Below are 21,397 nucleotides of genomic sequence, written 5' to 3'. Positions count from 1 at the left end.
TTCTGAATGAACCAAAACAGTTACACAGGACATTTTTGCTGTACCTCTGGAAGTAATGTACCAGCTAAACCTACACGATGGGTTAGATACAGGCGGGATTTTGGATACCTTTCCTACACTAAAAACAGACATTATTACATATTATTATTAAGAAACTTAAAGCCTATGGCTTTGCTTCATCGTCAGTTTCATGGATAACTAGCTACTTATACAATAGAAACCAGAGTATTTTTTAACGGTAGCCTATCTGAAGCGAAAAAAGTTAAGTATGGAATTCCGCAGGGAAGCTGCCTTGGACCTCTGTTATTCACCATTTATACAAACAATTTGCCGTTAATTTTAGAGCAAGCGAAGGTGGCTATATATGCGGACGATGCAACCCTGTACATGGCGTCCTCCTCTGTAGAAGATCTGGGTGTGGCACTAAATACAGAGCTACAAAAAGTAGAAGAGTGGATTAGAGAGCGAATAGAATGGTTTTAAACATTGTTATACCTAAACTAGGTATAACATTGGACAGTCATCTGAGCTGGTCAACGCATATAAATAACATAACAAAAAAACCAGGAACCTTACCAGGTTAACTTATCTACCTCTTGAGCCACTGTCTCCCCCACTTCACTGAACATTTTACGTGACGGTGGCAGTGCTCTGAATCTCGATGTTCGGTTTTTGTCTTTTTGAAGGAAAAACTCAAGACGTTCGAGGATCGCCTGTTGGAGGAGAGGAAGAAGCGCCTGGAAGAGCGGACGAAGCAACGCAAGGAGGACAGACGCAACACCTTCTACCGCCAGAAGGAGGAGGACGCACAGCGTATCCACGACGAGGCGCTCAAGAAAGGTAAACCTCCACGAGTCCATGAGACACACGGCTGAGGTGGGGTAACCTCCACTCGTCCATGAGACGCACTGTATGTGACACAAAAATGCGTATTTTTTTTGGCCGGTAAGAAATATGCTTGGCGGGTAGAATTTTCCCATCTACCGGCCACTGGCCGGTGAGTCAAAAAGTTAATTTCGTAGGGCGGCTAGGTGGCGCAGTGGGCAAAGCGCTCGCCACCAACGCAGGAGATGCTGGGTTCGAGCCCAGCTCTCGGCGTTGCTACCAGCTTGGCTGGTCGTTCATACTAATACAATTGGCAGTATTAGGGGGTGGGAAGCTGGTGGGTGGGGATCGGACGTTGTGGACAGCGACTCCTACAGGTCGGTTGGTGCGCCTGTGCAGTAGAATCAGGAAGCGACGAGTGAGGCGTGTCCCTCCCACGCAGACCCTCGCAGCTGAGAGATTGCGCTGTTCAGGTGAAAAGATGCAACTGCTGCCTTCTTGAGTACCGGAGGGGACACGTGATGCAAGGCTTCGTCCACATTGCAGCCGGCTTGTGGGAGGCATGGCCAACAGCGTTCGAGACAGGGGAGGGTAGAATTGGACAATACGAAATTGGGGAAGGGAGAAAAATAGAAAAATGGGAGAAAAAGTAGATTAAATTTTTTTTTTTATTTCGTGCCCTGCTGATGTCCCATGAATGTTTTTGAACTAGAAATATGTGTACGTGTTTCTAGCTCTAAGTGGATTTTGCATGCTCATTTAACAGAGCGTGATGAGAAGGAGCGCGAGGAGCTGGAGCTGCAGGAGGGGGTGGAGAGGGAGTACCAGGAGAAGTTAAACAAGCTGGAGGAGCAGGAGAGGAAGCAGCGCGCCCGCCAGCAGGAGATCGAGGAGCGTGAGCGCCGCCGTGATGAGGAGAGACACGCCCCAGAAGAGAAGCCGGCCAAGGTACGCATGTCTCGCCTCCTCTTCTGTCCACTTGCTGGTTCCTGAGACCAAGCGTATGGAGACCGAATAGGAATGGAGTGACGGGGTCTTAAAAAGTCTTACATTTAATAATCAGAATTTTTTTAAAGGTGACATGCATTATAAGTGTCTTTTTTCAGTGTCTAGCATTGTATTATAGTAATAGGAGTTAGTATCAATGTGTTTGTGTCTCTAAATACCATATTGGCGGATTGCCGTCATCCAGGTCATTAATTTCCTGGTCGAAAAAATCAGGTCATTCTGATTTGACTCGCATGGTGATGTCACGTGGCGAGGATGGAGCCGATAGTGATCCGATTGGCTCTGTGGTTGTAGCGCACCAAATGGGGTTTGACAGAGAGCGAGAGAGAGGGAGAATCAGATAGACCCTCGCGACAGAGCACACATACACACACGCGCGTCGCGCTGTCGTCTCTCGGTCTGTCTCTCTCCCTCTCTCGATTCCAGAGCATAAAACTAACGCCCCCGTCTATAGCTGTAGGCAGCGCGCGGCACAGTGGAAGACTTCCTCAAACGGGAGAGGGAGAAAGAGAAGGGGACTCGCACGCAGCTGTGTTTTCTCTCTCTCTCTCTCTCTCTCTCTCTCTCTCTCACTCACTCACTCACTCACTCACTCACTCACTCACTCACTCACTCACTCACTCACTCACTCACTCACTCACTCACTCACTCACTCACTCACTCACTCACTCACTCAGATTGTGTGGATGACTGGGACTGAAAGTGCTTATGGGCGGAGCCCAGCCAATAACGGGCTGAAATCTTGAGGCTGGAAAATGATGCTTTTGAGTACTCTATTAGAAATATAAAACAATGATTTATTTTTAAATAAACCTTACAGATGTCTTCCATAGACTCACAGGAATTGTGTAAAGTTGCCCAAATAGTGCTAGGAATAGCAATGCAGGTCCCCTTTAAAGGAAAACTCCAACATTTTGGGAAATTAGCTTATTTAACATCTTCCCTGGAGTTAGACAAGAAGATGCATACCTTTTTTGTCTCTGTGCGTGCATTTAGCTTAGTGAACAGTCGCTCTGTTAGCGTAGCTTAGCTTCATCACTGGAAGTGGGGGAGGGTTTGAGCCTGACGTTCCCTACAGTGCCCTACAGTCACGAAATACACTCCAAATACAACTCCAAAACGTTCCTGTAAACAGGATGTGACCTATGTATTTACCACATGGAGAAATTAAAAATAATTGAATTCGACAATTATGTTTTCTAAGCAGATATACTCTGAACAATTTTTTGCCGAACGACTCCTCTCTGAGCGCAGTCAGTGATTTCTACGTGAAGCCGTGTTTGTTTACATTCTCATTCATTCAAAGGATCCGAACCGATTGAAGTTTATGGATACCATGACTTAAAATCCTCTTACCTTGACGATTAAAAGCCTCCCCAATTTAGAAAACAGTAATCCAATGGCTGGTATTGATATACTACTAACTACTGCACGCTAACGGAGCTAACCGGACACTCAAGCAGATAACGAGAGCAATGACTTCCTTTCTGGGGGGTTTCAAAATAAAAGAGCGACGTCTATAGCAGCGGAATACGTTTATTTTGTACATTATCTAACGTCAACACGAACCTAAACTAACGTTACAACTAACCTGGGAAGTCTTTTTATGTATTATTATTGTGATATGTTTTGTTTCATGTTGGAAAAAAAATTTGATAAAAAAATAATATATACATTAAGAAAAAAGATTATAATACAATAAATATCGGTTATCGATATCGGTTATCGGCCTGAGGAGCATAAAGTTATCGGTATCGGTGTCAAAAAATCAATATCGTGCATCCCTAACTAAAACAAAAACAAAAAAAACACCGGTCTGTAACAGGGAACACTGCATTATCGAGACAGTGCCCCTATGAGGATCTGGCCGGTAATGCACTTTTCCGAATTCCAAGAGTAGGGTAAAACTGCAGTGCCGCAGGGTGACATTGAGTAGGATATTACAATGGAATAAAAGCCAAAACAACCTTGCCACGTATATATATACGTGGTTGGCCGTCAAGCGTTGGATCCGAAACACGTATATATATACGTGGTTGGCCCCGAATGTGTTAATAGAGTTAAATGGAAAGGAGTAAGCCGGCCACTAAAAAGAAAACCCACCGCCGTTTTCTCAGACGAAAAGGATGAGCGGGACCACCTAACAAAAGAAAGTTTCGAGAGGAATGGAAGTTTGAAGATAGCGGTGTTTCACGAGACTGGCTAGGCTACTGGGGGCTGTAGTGGTGAGTTGTTAACTTGTTCCGTGTGCTGCAACTATGTAAAAAAGAAAACAGAAACAACACATTTGTCATTGTTGTGTTACTTCACAGTACAAATACGTGAGTCCTCTGCTGTGGTTGTGAGTAGAGAGTAGAGCCATATGAAATCCGTTTTATTTTTTTCCAAATTCCATTTTATTTTTTCCATATTCCGTTTTTTCCGTTTTAATATTTCAGAATTCTGTATTTTGCTTTGTACGCTCATTTTACCATCAGAAATAGTGTCTAATAAGTGGGAATGAATAAATGTCCACAATTTAATAAGATATAACAGTCCATTTAATAGGGCTGTCTTAAATACTTCGAAGCTTCGTTCGATGGGCATGGGATTCGAATATGAAAATAAAATTCGATTATTAAAAAAATAAAAAGGTATATATATTTTTGCAAAATCAACTCTGCCTCTCTTTGTTAACTACAACAAACAATGCTGTTTGTTATTTAAGATGAGGTCGGACTCGGCACTGACAGATTTGTGTTCATTGTGCTGCTTTTATGAAGCCTCAAATGACTGCTTACAATATTTCATGAAAGCAAAGTGTTTTGTTTGTCTAAGATTTAAAAAGGTTTAAACTTTACAGCACTGACAAAGTTGAACAAAGTGCTGTACAAGTCCCACAACATAAAAAAAATAATAAAAAAAAAATAAAAATAAAAATAATAATAATAATTTTAATAAAAAAATTTTTTATAGTTGATTCCATTTTTATTGCTCAATTTCGCGATTCCGTCCGCGATTCCGTGATCGCGTATTCCATATGGCTCTAGTTGTGAGTATCCTTTATTAGCTTAACTCCGTAGCAACATCACACAGGTGTATCTCTGGATCTGGTATATCCAGTAGCAGAAACACATTCACATCATTAGGCTGTCAGAAAACACATGTGCACAAATCCTGCATTAGGCCTACTTTAGCGGACAAAACCCAAACAAAACGTATTTCTCACACGTTGATCTACCTCTGATACTCATCGGAGCCCATATGAGCGGGGAAACTTGAATGAATGAAAACTTTATTTAACAGATTGCAGAATGGGTACAATACAGTATGGCTCAATACTAGGGATGCACCGAATGGGAAATTCTTGGCCGAAACCGATACCGAAAATAGGAAACGGTTGGCCGAAAACCGAATGCCGAAAGGCCGAAAATGATTAATATAAATATGTTTTTTTTTGTTTTTTTTTTTAGCTACCTGATTATGGCAAAAGACATGATTATGGCAAAACTTAACTTAAATAATATTAATAATCACTATTATGGGCCCATAAAACATTTATTCAGCACTTTTGAATGCATACATTAATTCCAGACTGTTAAGACTAAAAGACTACAACGATTGATGACGACTTCCTGTCCTCGCATTTCCATTTTCGGTTTAACGATACATTTTCAACAACGGATTTCTGCCAATTAAACACTTCATTTAAACGGAGTAATGTTAACGTTATGTCGAGTTCATACGTGTAGTGTAGTATGAACTCGTCATAACGTTAACATTACTCAGTGTCCACTGTTGCTGCCACCGTTGCGTCGCAGATGGATGGTACACTGTTAGCTCCGTAGCTAATCCGCTCCTAGACTACTGATAGCAGTACCGTTAACGTCGGAGCTGATCAATACTTTTTCTAATTTAGTTTAGAACCGGGTTTCGGGGGGCATCCCTACTCCCAAGAGGAGTTAGTTATCACAGGCTGTAGAATGCAGGAAGAGCTGCCAAGCTGCTCACGTTACATGTTGCGCATGCTACCATAGATATCTATGATGCTACCGGTATGTCTGTAGTCGCGTTTTGATGACGTCATCACAACAACACGTTATTTGACTTTCGGTCATATATTTTCGGTGCTAAAACCCTTTCGGCCGAAAGCCGAAAGAGCCTTTTTAACCATTTTCGGCCGATAATTTTCGGTAGCCGAATTTTCGGTGCATCCCTACTCAATACACACAATTGTTAAGGGGATGCAGACCAGAGAAATACGTTTGTCCTGTTTACATCAGGGTCCCATATTATCAATTCATATTATGATGAATTGAAAATGGCGGACCCTGATGTAAAAAAGACGAAAGTCTTTTTCTGGTCTGCATCCCCTTAACAATTGTGTGTATTGAGCTGTACTGTATTGTACCCATTCTGCAATCTGTTAATAAAAATGTCAATCAATCAATCCCCCATTTTCAATTCATAGACATTTATGAAACACAACATACATGATTTTTTTTTTTTTTTTTTTTTTTTTTTTTTTATATTGTTGCTATTTTCCCCCATCCATTTTTCCTCCGATTTTCTCCCATCCCAATGTTAGTCGTATGCCAATTCCCAATCCCCTTCCTGGTCGCTGCGCACTTAGCCTCCACTCTCCCAGATGATCTGACTGTGGGGGGTATCACGTGCTTCATCCGACACACGTCCAGCCAATCAAGCGCTTCTTTTCACCTGGCAGCGCGGATCCTCCCTGAGAGGGCGTAGCGTGTGGAAGGATCACACTATCCCACTCAGGTCCTATCCACGCTTAGCAGGCGCCCCGACCGAACTGTAGGAGTCGCTGTTTACAACGACCCGGACCCACCCCGCCAGCTTCTCCCACCCTCTAATACAGCCAATTGTATTAGTGTGAACGGCCAGCCAAGCTGGTGACAACCCCGGAGCTGTGAGCTGGATTCGCCTGTTCGAATCCAGCTCACAGCTCCGGGGTTGGTGACGAACGCAATCTCCGCTACGCCACCTAACCGCCTCATACATGACATTTATGACATAGGGACATACATGACATACAGATACAGCAGTGTTTCCCATTAATTACCTAGACTGTGGCGGCCCGCCACAGTCTAATTTGTCCCGCCACAGTTGTATAATGAACCAAAAAATAAATGTAATAAAAAATAAAAAGTTCTGGTGGGGCATGCCCCCGGACCCTCCTAGAGGGTTGGAGGTTCACCCCCCATAGTCTCTGAAAATCCTGTGGGAAACACTGTACAGGTATATAGTACTGTTACATTTGTCACATATACGATATGCAAATATACAGTACTGTTACCCAGAGATCCTAACAGTAAATATATACATATGATGAGGGGGAGACTGTACATTAAGAGGGGGTGGGTGGGTGGTAAAAAATAAATACATACGGTGGGGAGGAGACTGTCCGTGGGGGGGGGGGGGTGTTGGACATTTATGGTGGCCAGTTTAGAATTGCAGCCTCCCGTAGGTGCTCTTTTTTTCCCCACTTTTTCTCCCCATTTTCTATTTTTCTCCCATCCCAATTTCGTGTATCCAATTCTTCCCTCCCCTGTCTTGAACGTTGCTAAACTATGCCTCCCACTGGTCGGTTGTAGTGAGGACAGAAGCCTTGCATCACGTGTTCCCTCCGGTACACGAGGAGGCAGCCTGTCTCATCTTTTCACCGCAGCAGCTCGAACTCTCAGTGGCGAGGAGTAACGCGTGGGAGGCTCACACTGCCCCCGTCACTTCCTGCTTCCGTCGCACCGGCGTCACCAAACCGACCTGTAGGAGTCAAATCCGTCAAATCCCCACCCACCGGCTTTCCCACCCTCTAACACTTGCCAATTGTGTTAGTATGAACGACCGGCCAGCCAGTAGCAACGCCGAGAGCTGGGCTCGAACCCAGCATCTCCTGAATTAGAGGCGAGCGCCTTGCCCACTGCGCCAATCAGCCGCCCCTGTAGGTGCTCTTTGAGAGTGGTTTTGAATGTGGGTAGGGAATAGGATTTTAAAAAAAAATACGGCTGTGGCTAGGGCGTTCCACTTTTTTTTTCTTTTTTTTTGTATCTACTTTTTCTCGCATTTTCTAATTTTTCTCCCATCCCAATTTCATATTGTCCAATTCTACCCTCCCCTGTCTCGAACGCTGTTAGGCCATGCCTCCCACTGGCCGGCTGCAATGTGGACGAAGCCTTGCATCACGTGTCCCCTCCGGTACACGAGGAGGCAGCCGTCGCATCTTTTCACCTACACAGCGCAATCTTTCAGCGGCGAGGGTCTGCGTGGGAGGGACACGCCGCTCCCGTTGCTTCCTGATTCTGCTGCGCAGGCGCACCAACCGACCTGTAGGAGTCGCTGTCCACAACGTTCGATTCCCACCCACCAGCTTCCCACCCTTAACACTGCCAATTGTGTTAGTATGAACGACCATCCAAGCTGGTAGCAATGCCGAGAGCTGGGCTCGAACCCAGCATCTCCTGCATTAGTGGCGAGCGCCTTGCCCACTACGCCACTTAGCCGCGGTGTTCCACATTGTTGTGGCATAATTGCGAAACGTGTTTAGTCCCTTGTTTGTATGATAACAAGCCTTTTAGTTAATGGAAAAGGGTGCTAGCTCGCCATCAATCAGAAGCTAGCCACAAGACTTGCATTTGCGCTCTCCAGCACACAGCCTCCCTGCCTGGCGCGACAACAACAGTAGGGTCTATAGCAGGGGTGGGCAATTATTTTTCCCAGGGGGCCGAATGAGCAACTGAAAATATGTTGGAGGGCCAGGCCAAAATTCCAAACTCAATTATGATAATATACATTTTATTTCTATATAAAAAGCAGTAAATGGCATTGTTTTGACCCCTGGTAAGAGTGTATGTTATTATTTGGCAATTAACCCTTTGATCGCCAGGCTTAAATTCATAATTTACCATCCTTCGCCAGCCCTATTTAATATGGAGAAGTTCCCCTTCTTTGCAGGGCTATAACTTTTTAAATTGTATTGCTAAATTGACATTACTATGGCCCATTCAACGTCCTATATCTATTGTTCAGGGTGTAGCAACGTTATACTTTTTCATTCACATATTCATACTAAAATACGGTCTAAAGTATAAGTATGTTTTTATCGTTTTCTGCAGCTTTCTCCAGAACGTGATTTATAGCCCCAAATGCATTATATTGATGATGAAATACAGTTTGATAGGAATATGCGCGAGATAAAAAATTTCAAATGGACGTACTTCTAGAAGTTACTACGTATGATCTGATGTTGACCGGATGGGGGGGGGGGGGGTCGTTTATAATTCCGTGGCCAACGTTATATGATTCATCTAGTGTGGGTGATATGATCATTAGAGCAGTTAGTATCGAACACGTTGAAAAATAACGTTGAATCTTACCGTAGCTTCCTCATAGCGTTGGGCGATGAGCGTGGAACAGAAATGTTCCTATTATGGGATGTAGAAATATTCGATCCATTTCCAGGTTTTATAATAGTATATATGTCCAAATCATGTTGTTTATCGAGTTATTGGTAACGGATTGCTATCCGTTGTGATCAGCTCGAGTCCTGAGACTATTACCGAGTGATCGGACCGAATTGAAATGAGCACCAGCTTTCATTTCCTGTTTCCGCCCTGGGCGATCCGCCGATCGGCCACCAGATGGCGCTCTTGAACCGTTGGAGAGTTGAGAGGGGCTCAACAGTAGATCTCAAGTCTCCGGGGGAGAAATATGATTTCGATCACAGATTTTTGAAATATTGATATCAAAGACGTGGTACGGCGTCTTTGGCAGAATGAGCATGGCGGGGAAAGACGTCCTACGGCGTTTTTGGCGATTAAAGGGTTAAAAGGTGAGGTTAGCTTTCAAAAATATCATTTATTCAAATAGAATTTATTTCCAAAATGATAAACAAAATGTGAAACATTAATAACAGGGCATTTTGAGTTTCATATACTATTGAAACAAGGATTTTCTTAGCTGCATCGAACATTGTACATATGTCTAAACTGAACACTGTGACCTCTTTTTTTACTTCTAATTTTACTATGTTTTTATTTCATACTTATCTTGTCTTGCACAGTCTCTGGAGCGCAACAGTAAGAAGCATTTTGTACAAAAGTATTCTGTACTTCTGTATGACAACTATTAAAGAAACTTGAAACTTGAAACTTTCTAAAGACATATCATCTTATAGCAAAAATAAACAAGACATGTCACTGACATGTCAACTTCAAATAACCACACTTTCGACCGTTTTTGGCTTGCCCCGACTGCTTTGTTGTTGAATCAAGTCAAATCCTAGGTACCGTACTTTTCGCACTATAAGCCGCACCTGACTATAAGCCGCAGCAGCTAAATTGAATGATTTGTACATATATAAGCCGCACTGGACTATAAGCCGCAGGTGTTTTAATGTTTAATTACCTATGTAATTAGCATTGGGACACAATACTGTCGGACAAATAACAAGAATTAACTCATTTACAAGTTGTATTAAGTTTAGCAAATTAGGGAACAGATAAATAACATTTCAATGCAGTCAAAAAAGCAATATTTTGATTTTTACATTTTCGTGTTTGGTCACGTCGAGTCACATAGCCGCACCGTTATATAAGCCGCAGGGTCAAAATGGGGGGAAAGCCGCGGCTTATAGTCCGAAAAGTACGGGTAAGCTTATATTGTGCGTGTGAACGTTGACATGAAAAGAAAAAAAGAAAAAAAAATTATTATGTAATCTTTCGCGGGCCGGTCAGAATCATCCCGCGGGCTGTATTCGGCCCGCGGGCCGTACAATGCCCAGGTCTGGTCTATAGTCACAGTCAGGACAGTAGGCTCTACAAGTAGGCTCCCTTAAAACGCTAACGCTATTTAAAAAAAAAATACAGTTGAGGTTAAAATAAGAATATGACTTGGCCTGAAAAAAATTTCAGTCAGTAGATTTTCTTTTCCTTTAATCCCTGCTCAAACTATACTCATATTCAAAACGGTATAAAACGGAAATGTACAAATGAAAAAACAATCTGTTTTTTGCATGTTGACCAGAAGCAACTCACTGACAGTCGACGGCATTATTAGATCCATAGCTATAATATAAAATATAGTTTTAGGACTCGCAAGTTTGGCATTCTAAAACTAGATCCATTGAATAAAGACCTGGCGCTGAAGGGGGATCAGCGCCCCCTGCTGATGGCGGGCATTGTGTTAAGCATTTTTGGTTGAAATAAAATAACGCAATGATTAATTGCGAATTGTTTCATGTTGAGCAATAGATTGTGGATGAATACACACACAAAAAGGTACACGTGCCAATGTTCATGCTTTATTTTAGTCTACCGGTAGTTTTAAACTAGACGATTTAGAAATGTGTCCATTGGAAATACATTGCAATTTCAAGCGAGGTGGACCGGCCGGAAACAACAATGACGTAACCAACCACTACACCTCCCTATAGCCTATCGGGGGGGGCCCCCTCACCTAGGGCTGGGCGATATGACGATATTATATAAATATCGGGTACAGTTCATTAACGATACACTTTTTTAACGTATCGTGGATATCGTGATGTTTTGCCCTCGCGTTAGAGGATTGTGTTGCGTCAATCTGGTCCACACGTTCAAAGTTTCAAACTTTGAAAACAGTTTCAGTCAAGCGACCTGCACAACCCCGCCCCCACACACACACACACACACACACGCTACTGCATCAAAGTTACTTATGATTAACAAAGGCATTCGTTTTGTGCCATTAACGTTATAGTTACACGTTCAATAACATCAGCGTATTTACCCGACCATAGCTAGCTCAGTTCCTTCCTTTGCTCAGAGAACGTACTGAATTGTACCCATTCTGCATTCTGTTAATAAAGTTTTCAATCAGACAAATGTATATAAAAGCTTTTATTATAACATTCGTTGCAGTAAAATCATTATGCCTCGTTTAGTACTCCTGCGGAGCGCTGGTAGCCTACTTGTTATTAGCTCCGGTATGTTTGTTGTGCTTCTGTCGTGTAGATCAATGGCGGACTTGCCGGAAGTTAAAAAAAACAAATACGCGCTTGCCGATTGGTGCTAAGAACAGTAGGGCGGGTGCAAGCGGTGTGACGTAATTGGCAGAATCGACTTATCAATCAAAATTATTCTGTTGCCGTCTGAATGAATGAATGAATGACAACTTTAACAGATTGCAGAATGGGTACAATACAGTACAGCTCAATACAACAACAGTGGACTGAAGGATGAAGACCAGGAAAATACTTTTGGCTTTTTTACATAAGGGTCCTCCATTTTCAATTCATCAAAACATTTAGAGACATACACATATACAGTAGTTTCATTAAAATGCTATTGATTGATTGGTTGATTGATTGATTGATTGAAAACTTTATTAACAGATTGCAGAATGGGTACAGGTACAGTACAGCTCAATACATACAATGCAGACCAGAGAAAGACTTTCGTCTTGTTTACATCAGGGTCCCTCATTTTCAATTCATCATATTTCATATCTAAATCATATAATATCTCATTCAGGGAACAAACTTAACTTTTTGACTTACCAGCCATTTGGCTGGTAGATTTTAAAAACTACCAGCCGGGCAGACTTTTTACCAGCCAAAAATCCAATTAGTATTTATATTGTAACGTTTGGCCACTTTAAATCATTGAACAGAGAGAGAGAGGTAGATAGATAGATAGAGAGATAGAGAGAGAGAGAAGGCAGGCCTGAAAACCTACCTGTTCAAAAAGGCCTTTGACTGTTAGCTTTTTATTTTTATTTTATTGCGCTTTTGTTTTTAAATTGTCTGTTTATACTATGTTTTTAATTAACTATGTTCTATTTTTATCTTATTTTTATTCTGTATTTTATTTTATTTGTTTTACTAATAACTATTTAATTTCTATTTTTTTTTAACTGTTTTAACCATGTAGTGTAGCACTTTGGGATCCCAGTGAAAAAAAAGGGCATTACAAATCCAATCTATTATTATTATTATTATGTGTGGCTGCCGCCCTGGCGGACATCTGTGCTCTACTGAGTGCACCTTTCTAGTCTAGAGAGAGAGCGCTGATTCTCCGTAGCTGAGCAAGGTTGCATTTTGTATTTTGGAACCCTGGAGGAAGCGATATAAGGAAACTAATTGCCAATAAATGTGAAGTTATCTTTGAACCTGTTGCAGGGAATATGCCTCCACATATTTGGTCAAATCAAATGCGAAATAGTAAAATATCAGAGCACAATCAAAAACGCGATTGCAGGGTTTTCTTGTAGGCTAAAGAACGGGTGATGTAAGACCTCATGTGCGTCTCTGCCGTCTCATGTTACAAACTTGACCTTGTGAGCAGAGCGCATCTCATTTACATTTAAAGGTTCATTGTTTGTAAACATTAGAACGGACACGTGACACACACACACACACACACACACACACACACACACACACACACACACACACAAACACACACAGTTTCAACTCACCACCGCCGCACCACCGCCGGCCGAGGTAGATGCATGCAGTGTATTTTGTTAGCCGCCAGGTGGCGGGCAGACCTTAAATTCTAATCGCCAGACAATAAATCTACAAGCCAATGGCGCTGGGCGTCTAACTATTTTGTACCCTGATCTCATTGCTAAATATATGCAATATATAATCTAATAATCTAAATCTAATATATAATGTAAAAATGCTAAATGCATGGGTATTTTGTCTTTAATGTTAGCTTGCAAACTCAAATACTGTCTTGGTAAGCCTCATAATGAATTGTTTGGGGGGAAAAAGAAAAACATCGTGATGTGTATCGCCGAAGGGTCAGAAAATATCGTGATATCGTATTTAGGCCATATCGCCCAGCCCTACCCTCACCCCAACAATTTGTATGAAATTACTACGTTCACTGTAATTTTCCTTCCTACGTTTTTGCCGGTATGGCTGTGAAATGGGTATTAAATTCTATTCAAAATGTGTTAAAAAGGTCTTTTTAAAAAGTCTTAATTTTAACTTGTTGAAACCTGCAGGAACCTTGGAGTGAGAAGGAGGAGAGTAGTGGTGGTGGACGCGGAGGAGGAGGCGGAGGAGGCGGAGGAGGAGGAGGAGGAGGAGGAGAAGGCGGTGGTGGTGGAGGAATGTGGAGGAAACGCACAGAGGGCGGCGGTGATTCAGAATGGCGTCGTCCTGTACCTGACAGGTGTGTGACGTGTCTCTTGTTTCCCCTCCAGCCTGTACAAGTTGTCAGGCCTATTATAATTTTTTTTATATATATATAAATATTCTTACTGTCTTTTTAATATTATGTACCTTACTACTGTGCTACTATACCTATACTACTACCTATCATGCTAATATGTCTATACTACTATGCACTCTGAGTGTAACACTCAAGTTCTACACTGTTTGAAGAATAACGCCACTGACCCTTAGCTGCCAGAGATGTACCTCCTGCTGACATGTTGTTCACAATTTGTAAGTCACTTTGGATAAAAGCCTCCGCTAACTGACTAAATATCTTAACATAAAACAGGGCAAGATACAGGTGTCTCTTTAAAAAGGGACATCCGTCTCTCTGCCTAGATTCTTTTGTTATTGTTCGAGGGCTCTTTTTATTGCATTTCTGTAGCACTTTTCTAGTATAAATACTACTCAAGTGTTTTACAATGACTGCATTGAGTGAATCAAACTCCTAACCCTGGCAGTGTGGGTGCCATGCTTCCCAGTGAGCCACCCCGCCTCCCAAGTGTCGTTTTCCTGGTCCCGGTTGCTCTAACGCTCCTGTGTGCTCTCTCTCTTCAGTGAGAGGAAACGGGAGGGCGACGAGGGAGAGGAGAGGAAAGAAGCCCCGCGCCGGGATGACCGAGGACCCCGCCGGGGCTTCGAGGACGACCGGGCCCCTCGCAGAGAAGAGGAGCGTCCCGTGCGCAGAGGCTTCGACGACGACCGCGCTCCGAGGAGGGCTGCTGCAGACGAAGACCGTGCTCAGTGGAGGGGCGCAGCAGACGAAGACCGTGCGCCCAGGCGCGGCTTCGATGACGCTCCCAGACGCGGCTTCGACGACGCCCCCCGTAGAGGGACGGAGGACAGGGCCCCGAGGCGCGGGGCCGACGACGACTCCTGGGGCCCCAAGAGGGGAGGAGACGAGGGGGTCAGGAGACCGGTGGACGATGGGCCGCGTCGCGGTGTCGAGGAGGAGAAAGCATGGAAACCCCTCCCCAAGCCTGGTATGAACAGAGTCTTATATATCAGTCTAAGAACTCATTCAGGCTGTTTACCAACAGTTGAGATTCCTCAGGTCTGGCTTTTACATGAATGCCTTTATTACCAGGATCTGCTCCTATAACCAAGTCACGCCACCTGGACATTTGAAAAAGGAGCACATGTGCAACTTCACAATCAAAGTAGGGAGGGATGGACCATCTTGATTATTTTCTCTGATCATGCACCTACATTTATTTCATGTGCGATTTATACATGTCTTCCCCTAACACGTGCCTCTGTAGAAGCCTGCCTGAACCAGCTGTGTGTGACGGGCATCGTTTTAGAAGATGTCTTTTATTGTCTGACAATAACATGTCTTTTCACGTACCCCTCCTAGTTGCATACACACACAGTTACCCCCCCCCCCCCCACAGAGGGGTGAGTTTGTGCAGAGACTCGCCACACTGAACTATCCCAGTTCAAAAGGTAGGCGATACTGCCACCTGGCGGGATTCGATCATCATTGCAATTCCAACGTAGGCAGCTGTGTCAGGGAGCTCCGGCCGAGTGTTTAGAACGGGAATCAAAGGAAAAAGATCAAAGGATCAAAACCAGAGAAAAGTCGGGTTTGGTGCTCAACGGTTGGAGACGAAACCCTGACTTTTCTCGGGTTTGGCGGGCAAAGAGTTAACGGGCGTCCCCAAAAGTGGATTTTTTTTTTGGATGAAGCCCTTGATCCAGGTTACTAGAAAAGTGTAAGGAAGTGCAACATCGGCCGCATACCACCAGGCGGCGGTATTGGACTTTTGCAATCTCAGACTCATTCCCTATGGTAACACCAGCCTTCCTGGATGCCTGTTCCTTAATGCCAAGCAAGCAGTGCAAGAATGCGGAAGCATTCTACCGTAGTGGCGTGCGGTAATGCGCCTTTCATTTTCCTTCGCCCAGCGCCCAGGTGCGTGCACCGGCGGCGGCGTGCTCGCTCAGGTGCGTGCGCCGGCGTGCTCGCGCGAGGTGCCCGCGCATGCGCATGAGATCCCGCCTTGGTTCGACACTAGCGGAGCTCAATATATATAAGTCACCGCCCCTTATACAGTATCCAGAAATAGCTCAATTGGCAAGACTGCATGGCTGTGGATCCTACGGCTCGTTTGCTGGCGAGTTCGAATCCCATCAAATATTTTTTTTTAACGTGATTTTTTTTTTAACGTGTATTCTTTCGCCGGTTAAGGTTAGGCATGGTTAAGGTTAAGGTTAGGCATTGTTTCGGAGTTGGTTAAGGTTAGAACGGTTAAGTTTAGGCGCTGTTAAGGAGCTGGTTAAGGTTAGAGTTTGTCAAAGAGAATGGCAATATTCTTTCTATGGTTAAGGTTAGGCATGGTTAAGGTTAAGGTTAGGCATTGTTTCGGAGTTGGTTAAGGTTAGAACGGTTAAGTTTAGGCGCTGTTAAGGAGCTGGTTAAGGTTAGAGTTTGTCAAAGAGAATGGCAATAGACAGCCTATTTCCGCGCGACAGCTCCCAAAGCGGGCCTGAAAAGAAAGGCGCTTTACCGTAGTGGCGTGCGGTGACGAATGCTTCCGCATTTTTGCACTGCTTGCTTGTCATTAAGCTACACGCTTCCTGGATGGATAATGAATGGAAATAGCGAATAAAAGAAATAACGATCAAATAACGAGTATACTCGTTGGCGTCCAACGATTGGCGGCCAATAACGAGTATACTCGTCGTTGGCAGTGAATGAGTTAATGTTCCGACAGCCCGCCCTTGTTTTGACAGCGTCCTGTTGTTGGCTTCGTACAGTTGGTCGTTTTCAGCGTTTTATGCGTGTAATCTGTTATTTAGTTAGGCCTATTGGACATAAGTAGATTTAGTTTATTTATTAAAGGGTCCCATGCATTATAAATGGCCTTTTCCAGTGTTTAGCATTGTTTCCTAGCAATTGGGGATTATATCAATGTGGTCTGTGTCGTTAATTATCATATTGACAAGTCCGCCCGGAAGCATTTCATCAACGCACAGCCCCATACAGTCTCAAAGAAAGTGCAACATCGGCTGCATACCACCAGGCGGCGGTATTGGACTTTTGCAATCTCAGACTCATTCCCTATGGTAACACCAGCCTTCCTGGATGGATAATGAATGGAAATAGCGAATAAAAGAAATAACGATCAAATAACGAGTATACTCGTTGGCGTCCAACGATTGGCGGCCAATAACGAGTATACTCGTCGTTGGCAGTGAATGAGTTAAAGTTCCGACAGCCCGCCCTTGTTTTGACGGCGTCCTGTTGTTGGCTTCGTACAGTTGGTCGTTTTCAGCGTTTTATGCGTGTAATCTGTTATTTAGTTAGGCCTATTGGACATAAGTAGATTTAGTTTATTTATTAAAGAGTCCCATGCATTATAAATGGCCTTTTCCAGTGTTTAGCATTGTTTCCTAGCAATCAATGTGGTCTGTGTCGTTAATTAACATAATGACTCATCAGTCTAGTCTCGAGTTCACGAGATCTTCCCTCACTCAACTAAGCCGTTCTGATTTGACTGTATTGCTGACGTGAATAAGGTACTGATTTGCAGTAATGCCCCCTCTATGGTTATAGTGCATAGTGTAACCCGACACTTACTCAAACGGGTTTTGACAGAGAACGAGCGAGAGAGAGAGAGATGGCGAGAGAGGGACCGCGCGGTCTCTGCACGCAGGAGTGTGTAAAAATGTGTGTGCGTGCGCCGCAGGGATGGGTCTTCTCTAGGGATGGGAATCGAAAACCGGTTCCCGTTGGGAGCCGGTTCCTAATTGTCCGATTCCTGGAATCGCATGCCTCCGTGACTATCGATTCCTCTTATCGCTGCCAGGTTTTTCAGACGTTGCGCATTTCAAAACAATAACGTTAGCGCCTAGCCATGGCAGACTATTTGATTCCTTAACACTTTGAGTGCCACGGACGCGTTTTGTCGTTAGTTCATGCCGAATCTTGAATGCCACCAACGCTATATAGCGTTGTTTGTCTTTTTTTTTATTAGCGATTTGAATTCATATTTCATCAATCGAGCCTCATGCTAGTGCTGCAGACTCTCAAGTTCTTTAATAGTTGTCATACAGAAGTACAGAATACTTTCATACAAAATGCTTCTTACTGTTATGCTCCAGAGACTGTGCTAGACAAGATAGTATCAAATAACATAATAACATAATATAGCATGAATTTAGAAGAAGAAAATGAGGTCACAGTGTTCGGTATAGACATATGTACAATGTTCTGAGTTACCATATAATATACAATACACAATACTATGCAGTGTACTAATGTACAGTACTATCTAGTGCAAAGCAGAAATGGGATGAGGTACAATTTTAGGTACAATTTACAGTAAGGTGTACGAGTTGTAGTGCAATCCTTCATCCATAAATATAAAGTGTGGGGAGTGGGTGCTACAGTGTGTTTGTTTAAAGTGGGTGTGTGCTATAAGTGTGTGGAGTGGGTGCTACAGTGTGTTTGTTTAAAGTGAGTGTGTGCGTGTGGATGTGTGTGCTATGTGCGTTTGGTGGTTGTTGTTGTGTAGTGTTCATTCATTGTTCGTTTAGCAGCCTGATGGCCTGGGGATAGAAGCTTCTTCTGAGTCTTTCTGTGCTCGCCTTGAGACTCCTGTATCGCTTGCCTGACCGCAGCAGTTCAAAGAGGCAGTTGTTCGGGTGACTGGAGTCTTTAATGATTCTCTTAGCCTTGCCCTTGCAACGCTTGTAGTAAATGTTCTGGAGGGTGGGGAGCCCCCCTCCAATTGTGCGTTCGGCTGAACGTGTCACTCTTTGTAGTCTGCTTTGGTCTTGTGCAGTGCTATTCCCAAACCAGGAGGTGATGTTGCCGGTCAAGATGCTCTCTATTGTACATGAGTAGAAGTTCTTAAGGATCTTCTGGCTGACTTGGAACTTCCTTAGGCGCCTGAGGAAGTAGAGGCGTTGTCGTGCCTTCTTCACAACACTGTTAATGTGTGTGGTCCATGTCAAGTCCTCGGATATGTAGGCTCCGAGGTACTTAAAGCTGTTGACTCTCTCTGAGCTCCATTGGGAAAATACCGCCCCCTATCGTCTCTCCCTGTGGTACTGCACCCCATTGGATTAGACTGATTGGGGGGGGGGGTCCAGTTTCCTCATTTTACTTTTCCGTCAAGCCAACTGAAGGATCGAAGTGATTGCCGAGCCGCAAAACAACGTGGAATACATATTTACAGTACCCGGCGCTGAATCAATAGACACAATCGATATTTGGAATGGCGATCAGGAATTGGAATAATCTTTTTGGAGAACATCTGATCTGAGGTAAGCAATTTTTTTTTACCAGTCTTTGTGTAATCGGATCTGTTTTCACCTATATATCAGCGTTTGCCCTGTGTGTGTGTGTGTGTGCTGATCAGGAAATGAGAGAATATATTTTTCAGCCCGCTTCTCTAGCGTGCATAAATACACATGTACTATCGATAATCTAGCGTTTATTTGAAAACAATTCATAAATAGGCCGAAAAATGACTGTTTTTTGTGTATTCCAGAATATTCCAGTAAATGCCGTTTATCACGGAATCTATATATTTTCCTGAAACTTTCAAGAAAACGAGGGAAAACCGATTAAAAAAAAATAAAATAAAAAAAAAAGTAAAAAAAAATCCGTTTCGACAATGTTGACTGCAAACAAGTCATTGATAAGCGACGGGCAGATTAGACACATAGCCATAATTTAAAACATAGATTATGCGTTTAGAGCGCTATCATTGAAGTGGGTGGTGGCATTCAACGATAAATAGTGCACGCCACGCTGGCAATCAAAGTGTTAAGGGCTAGAATTTGCCTGGGTTTTGGTCATATGCTCCCGAAATGCTCCCGCTGTTTAAGGCTGAGCCCGAACGTTCGTTCATTAGGCTGGCAACAAAAAAAAACGCGCAGGGTCGAGGTGAGGAGGCGCGTCCCCGCGGCGCTTGCTCAATTATTCAATCATGGCAGCTGCAAGAAGTGGGAAGACGTCACCTGTGTGGAAACACTTTAAATTAACGGAGGATAAGGCAAAGGCTGTGTCAAATGTGCGACAAGCACTTGGCATTCTACGGTGGCACATTGTAAACTGGATCTGGATGGCGGGCCCACCTCCTCAACCACGCAGACACTACTGCAATTTGATACCAAACCAATGCGCGAGAAGAGAAAGAAGGAGTTATTTAGAGCCATATGAAATCCGCGTTCACGGAATCGCGGACAGAATCGCGGAATTAACCAATAAAAATGGAATCGACTGCAAAACGTGGAATATTGCAGAATTTGGCCTAATCTGGACTGAAATTCCGTTTTTGGGTGCACACGCGACCGGGGAGGTGGGGACGCTAGAGCGGGTTACACACAACACAGCAGTGCTCAAGCACCATGCCCATTACACCATGCCCAAAAGATCCACCGTTTCCAACAACTTAACTCTGAAGTACGGGGCCGTGTGGGAGAGTCTCGTCAACGTCGGTGGCGATGGAGGCGTACATGGCAGTCACCTGTCATTTTATTTCCAACAAGTGGGAACTACTGGGATATGTCTTGGAAACAAAAGAACTGGAGATAAAACATTCTGGAGTAAACATCGCGCAATGCCTGGGTGAAGTGGCTGGCGCGTATGGCATACCCAACAAAAAGTGAGTGCGTTATATGATATTATGTTTGACTGCTGTCTTTTCCCTTTATTTTCTTCTGAGTGCTTTGTTTACATGTTTACATGAACAGCCACCACTGTAAGCAAAAAAAATTCACCGATCGACTATGCAATGCCGCCCCCTGTAAAATCTATAATAATAAAATTAATTAATAAAAAAAACGAACGTTCGAACGTCCGTTCGAAAAACCCTGGTGAACGTTCGAACCCTAAAAACAGGGTTCAGGGACAGCCTTACCGCTGTTTGACTGTTTCTAAGTGCAGTGATTGAAAACTACTCGAATGCTTTAGGTCATTCATTTAATTCGGGGCACCTAACAGCTGCAGGGCTAACGCTAGAGAGAGACAGCTGACAGCAGGTAGTACAGGTACAAATACAAAAAAAAAGGTGGGGGCTGTTGTGTAAACCTTGTACTCTTTAGTTAACATATAATAAGAGACGGAGAGCGTGTGATCACGTTGACTGTTTACTAGTAGGTAAGTCAGGAAGTACCGTGCAACATACAAACATGTCCGTGTAGCAACACGAGCCAATACCTTCTTACAGGACGGGCGAGCGGGGACCAGGGAGGTGTGTGTGTGTGTGTAGGGATGGGTATCGTTAGGATTTTATCGATACTACTACTCTTATCGATACTGCTTAACGGTTCGGTACTTTATCGATACTCTTATCGGTTCTTTTTTATTATTTTGCAAGAAAAAATAACAATTAATTAAGA

General features: G+C 43.6%; 1 protein-coding gene across 3 annotated transcripts in view; it reads left to right on the top strand.

The window, feature by feature from the left end:
* eif3s10 (eukaryotic translation initiation factor 3, subunit 10 (theta)) overlaps window positions 1-21,397 on the top strand; it is a 96,372-nt gene that overhangs the window by 48,998 nt on the left and 25,977 nt on the right. For all 3 annotated transcript variants that reach the window (XM_084321798.1, XM_084321797.1, XM_084321796.1), the window contains exons 16-19: window positions 687-840; window positions 1,592-1,773; window positions 13,828-13,997; window positions 14,600-15,024. In XM_084321798.1, coding sequence (XP_084177924.1) covers window positions 687-840; window positions 1,592-1,773; window positions 13,828-13,997; window positions 14,600-15,024 — 931 coding nt within the window. The remainder of the gene's footprint in view (window positions 1-686; window positions 841-1,591; window positions 1,774-13,827; window positions 13,998-14,599; window positions 15,025-21,397) is intronic.

The sequence above is a fragment of the Notolepis coatsorum genome, assembly GCF_963971535.1.
Source record: "Notolepis coatsorum genome assembly, chromosome: 9".
NCBI classification, from domain to species: Eukaryota; Metazoa; Chordata; class Actinopteri; order Aulopiformes; family Paralepididae; genus Notolepis; species Notolepis coatsorum.
This window is presented reverse-complemented; position numbering and strand designations above follow the sequence as displayed.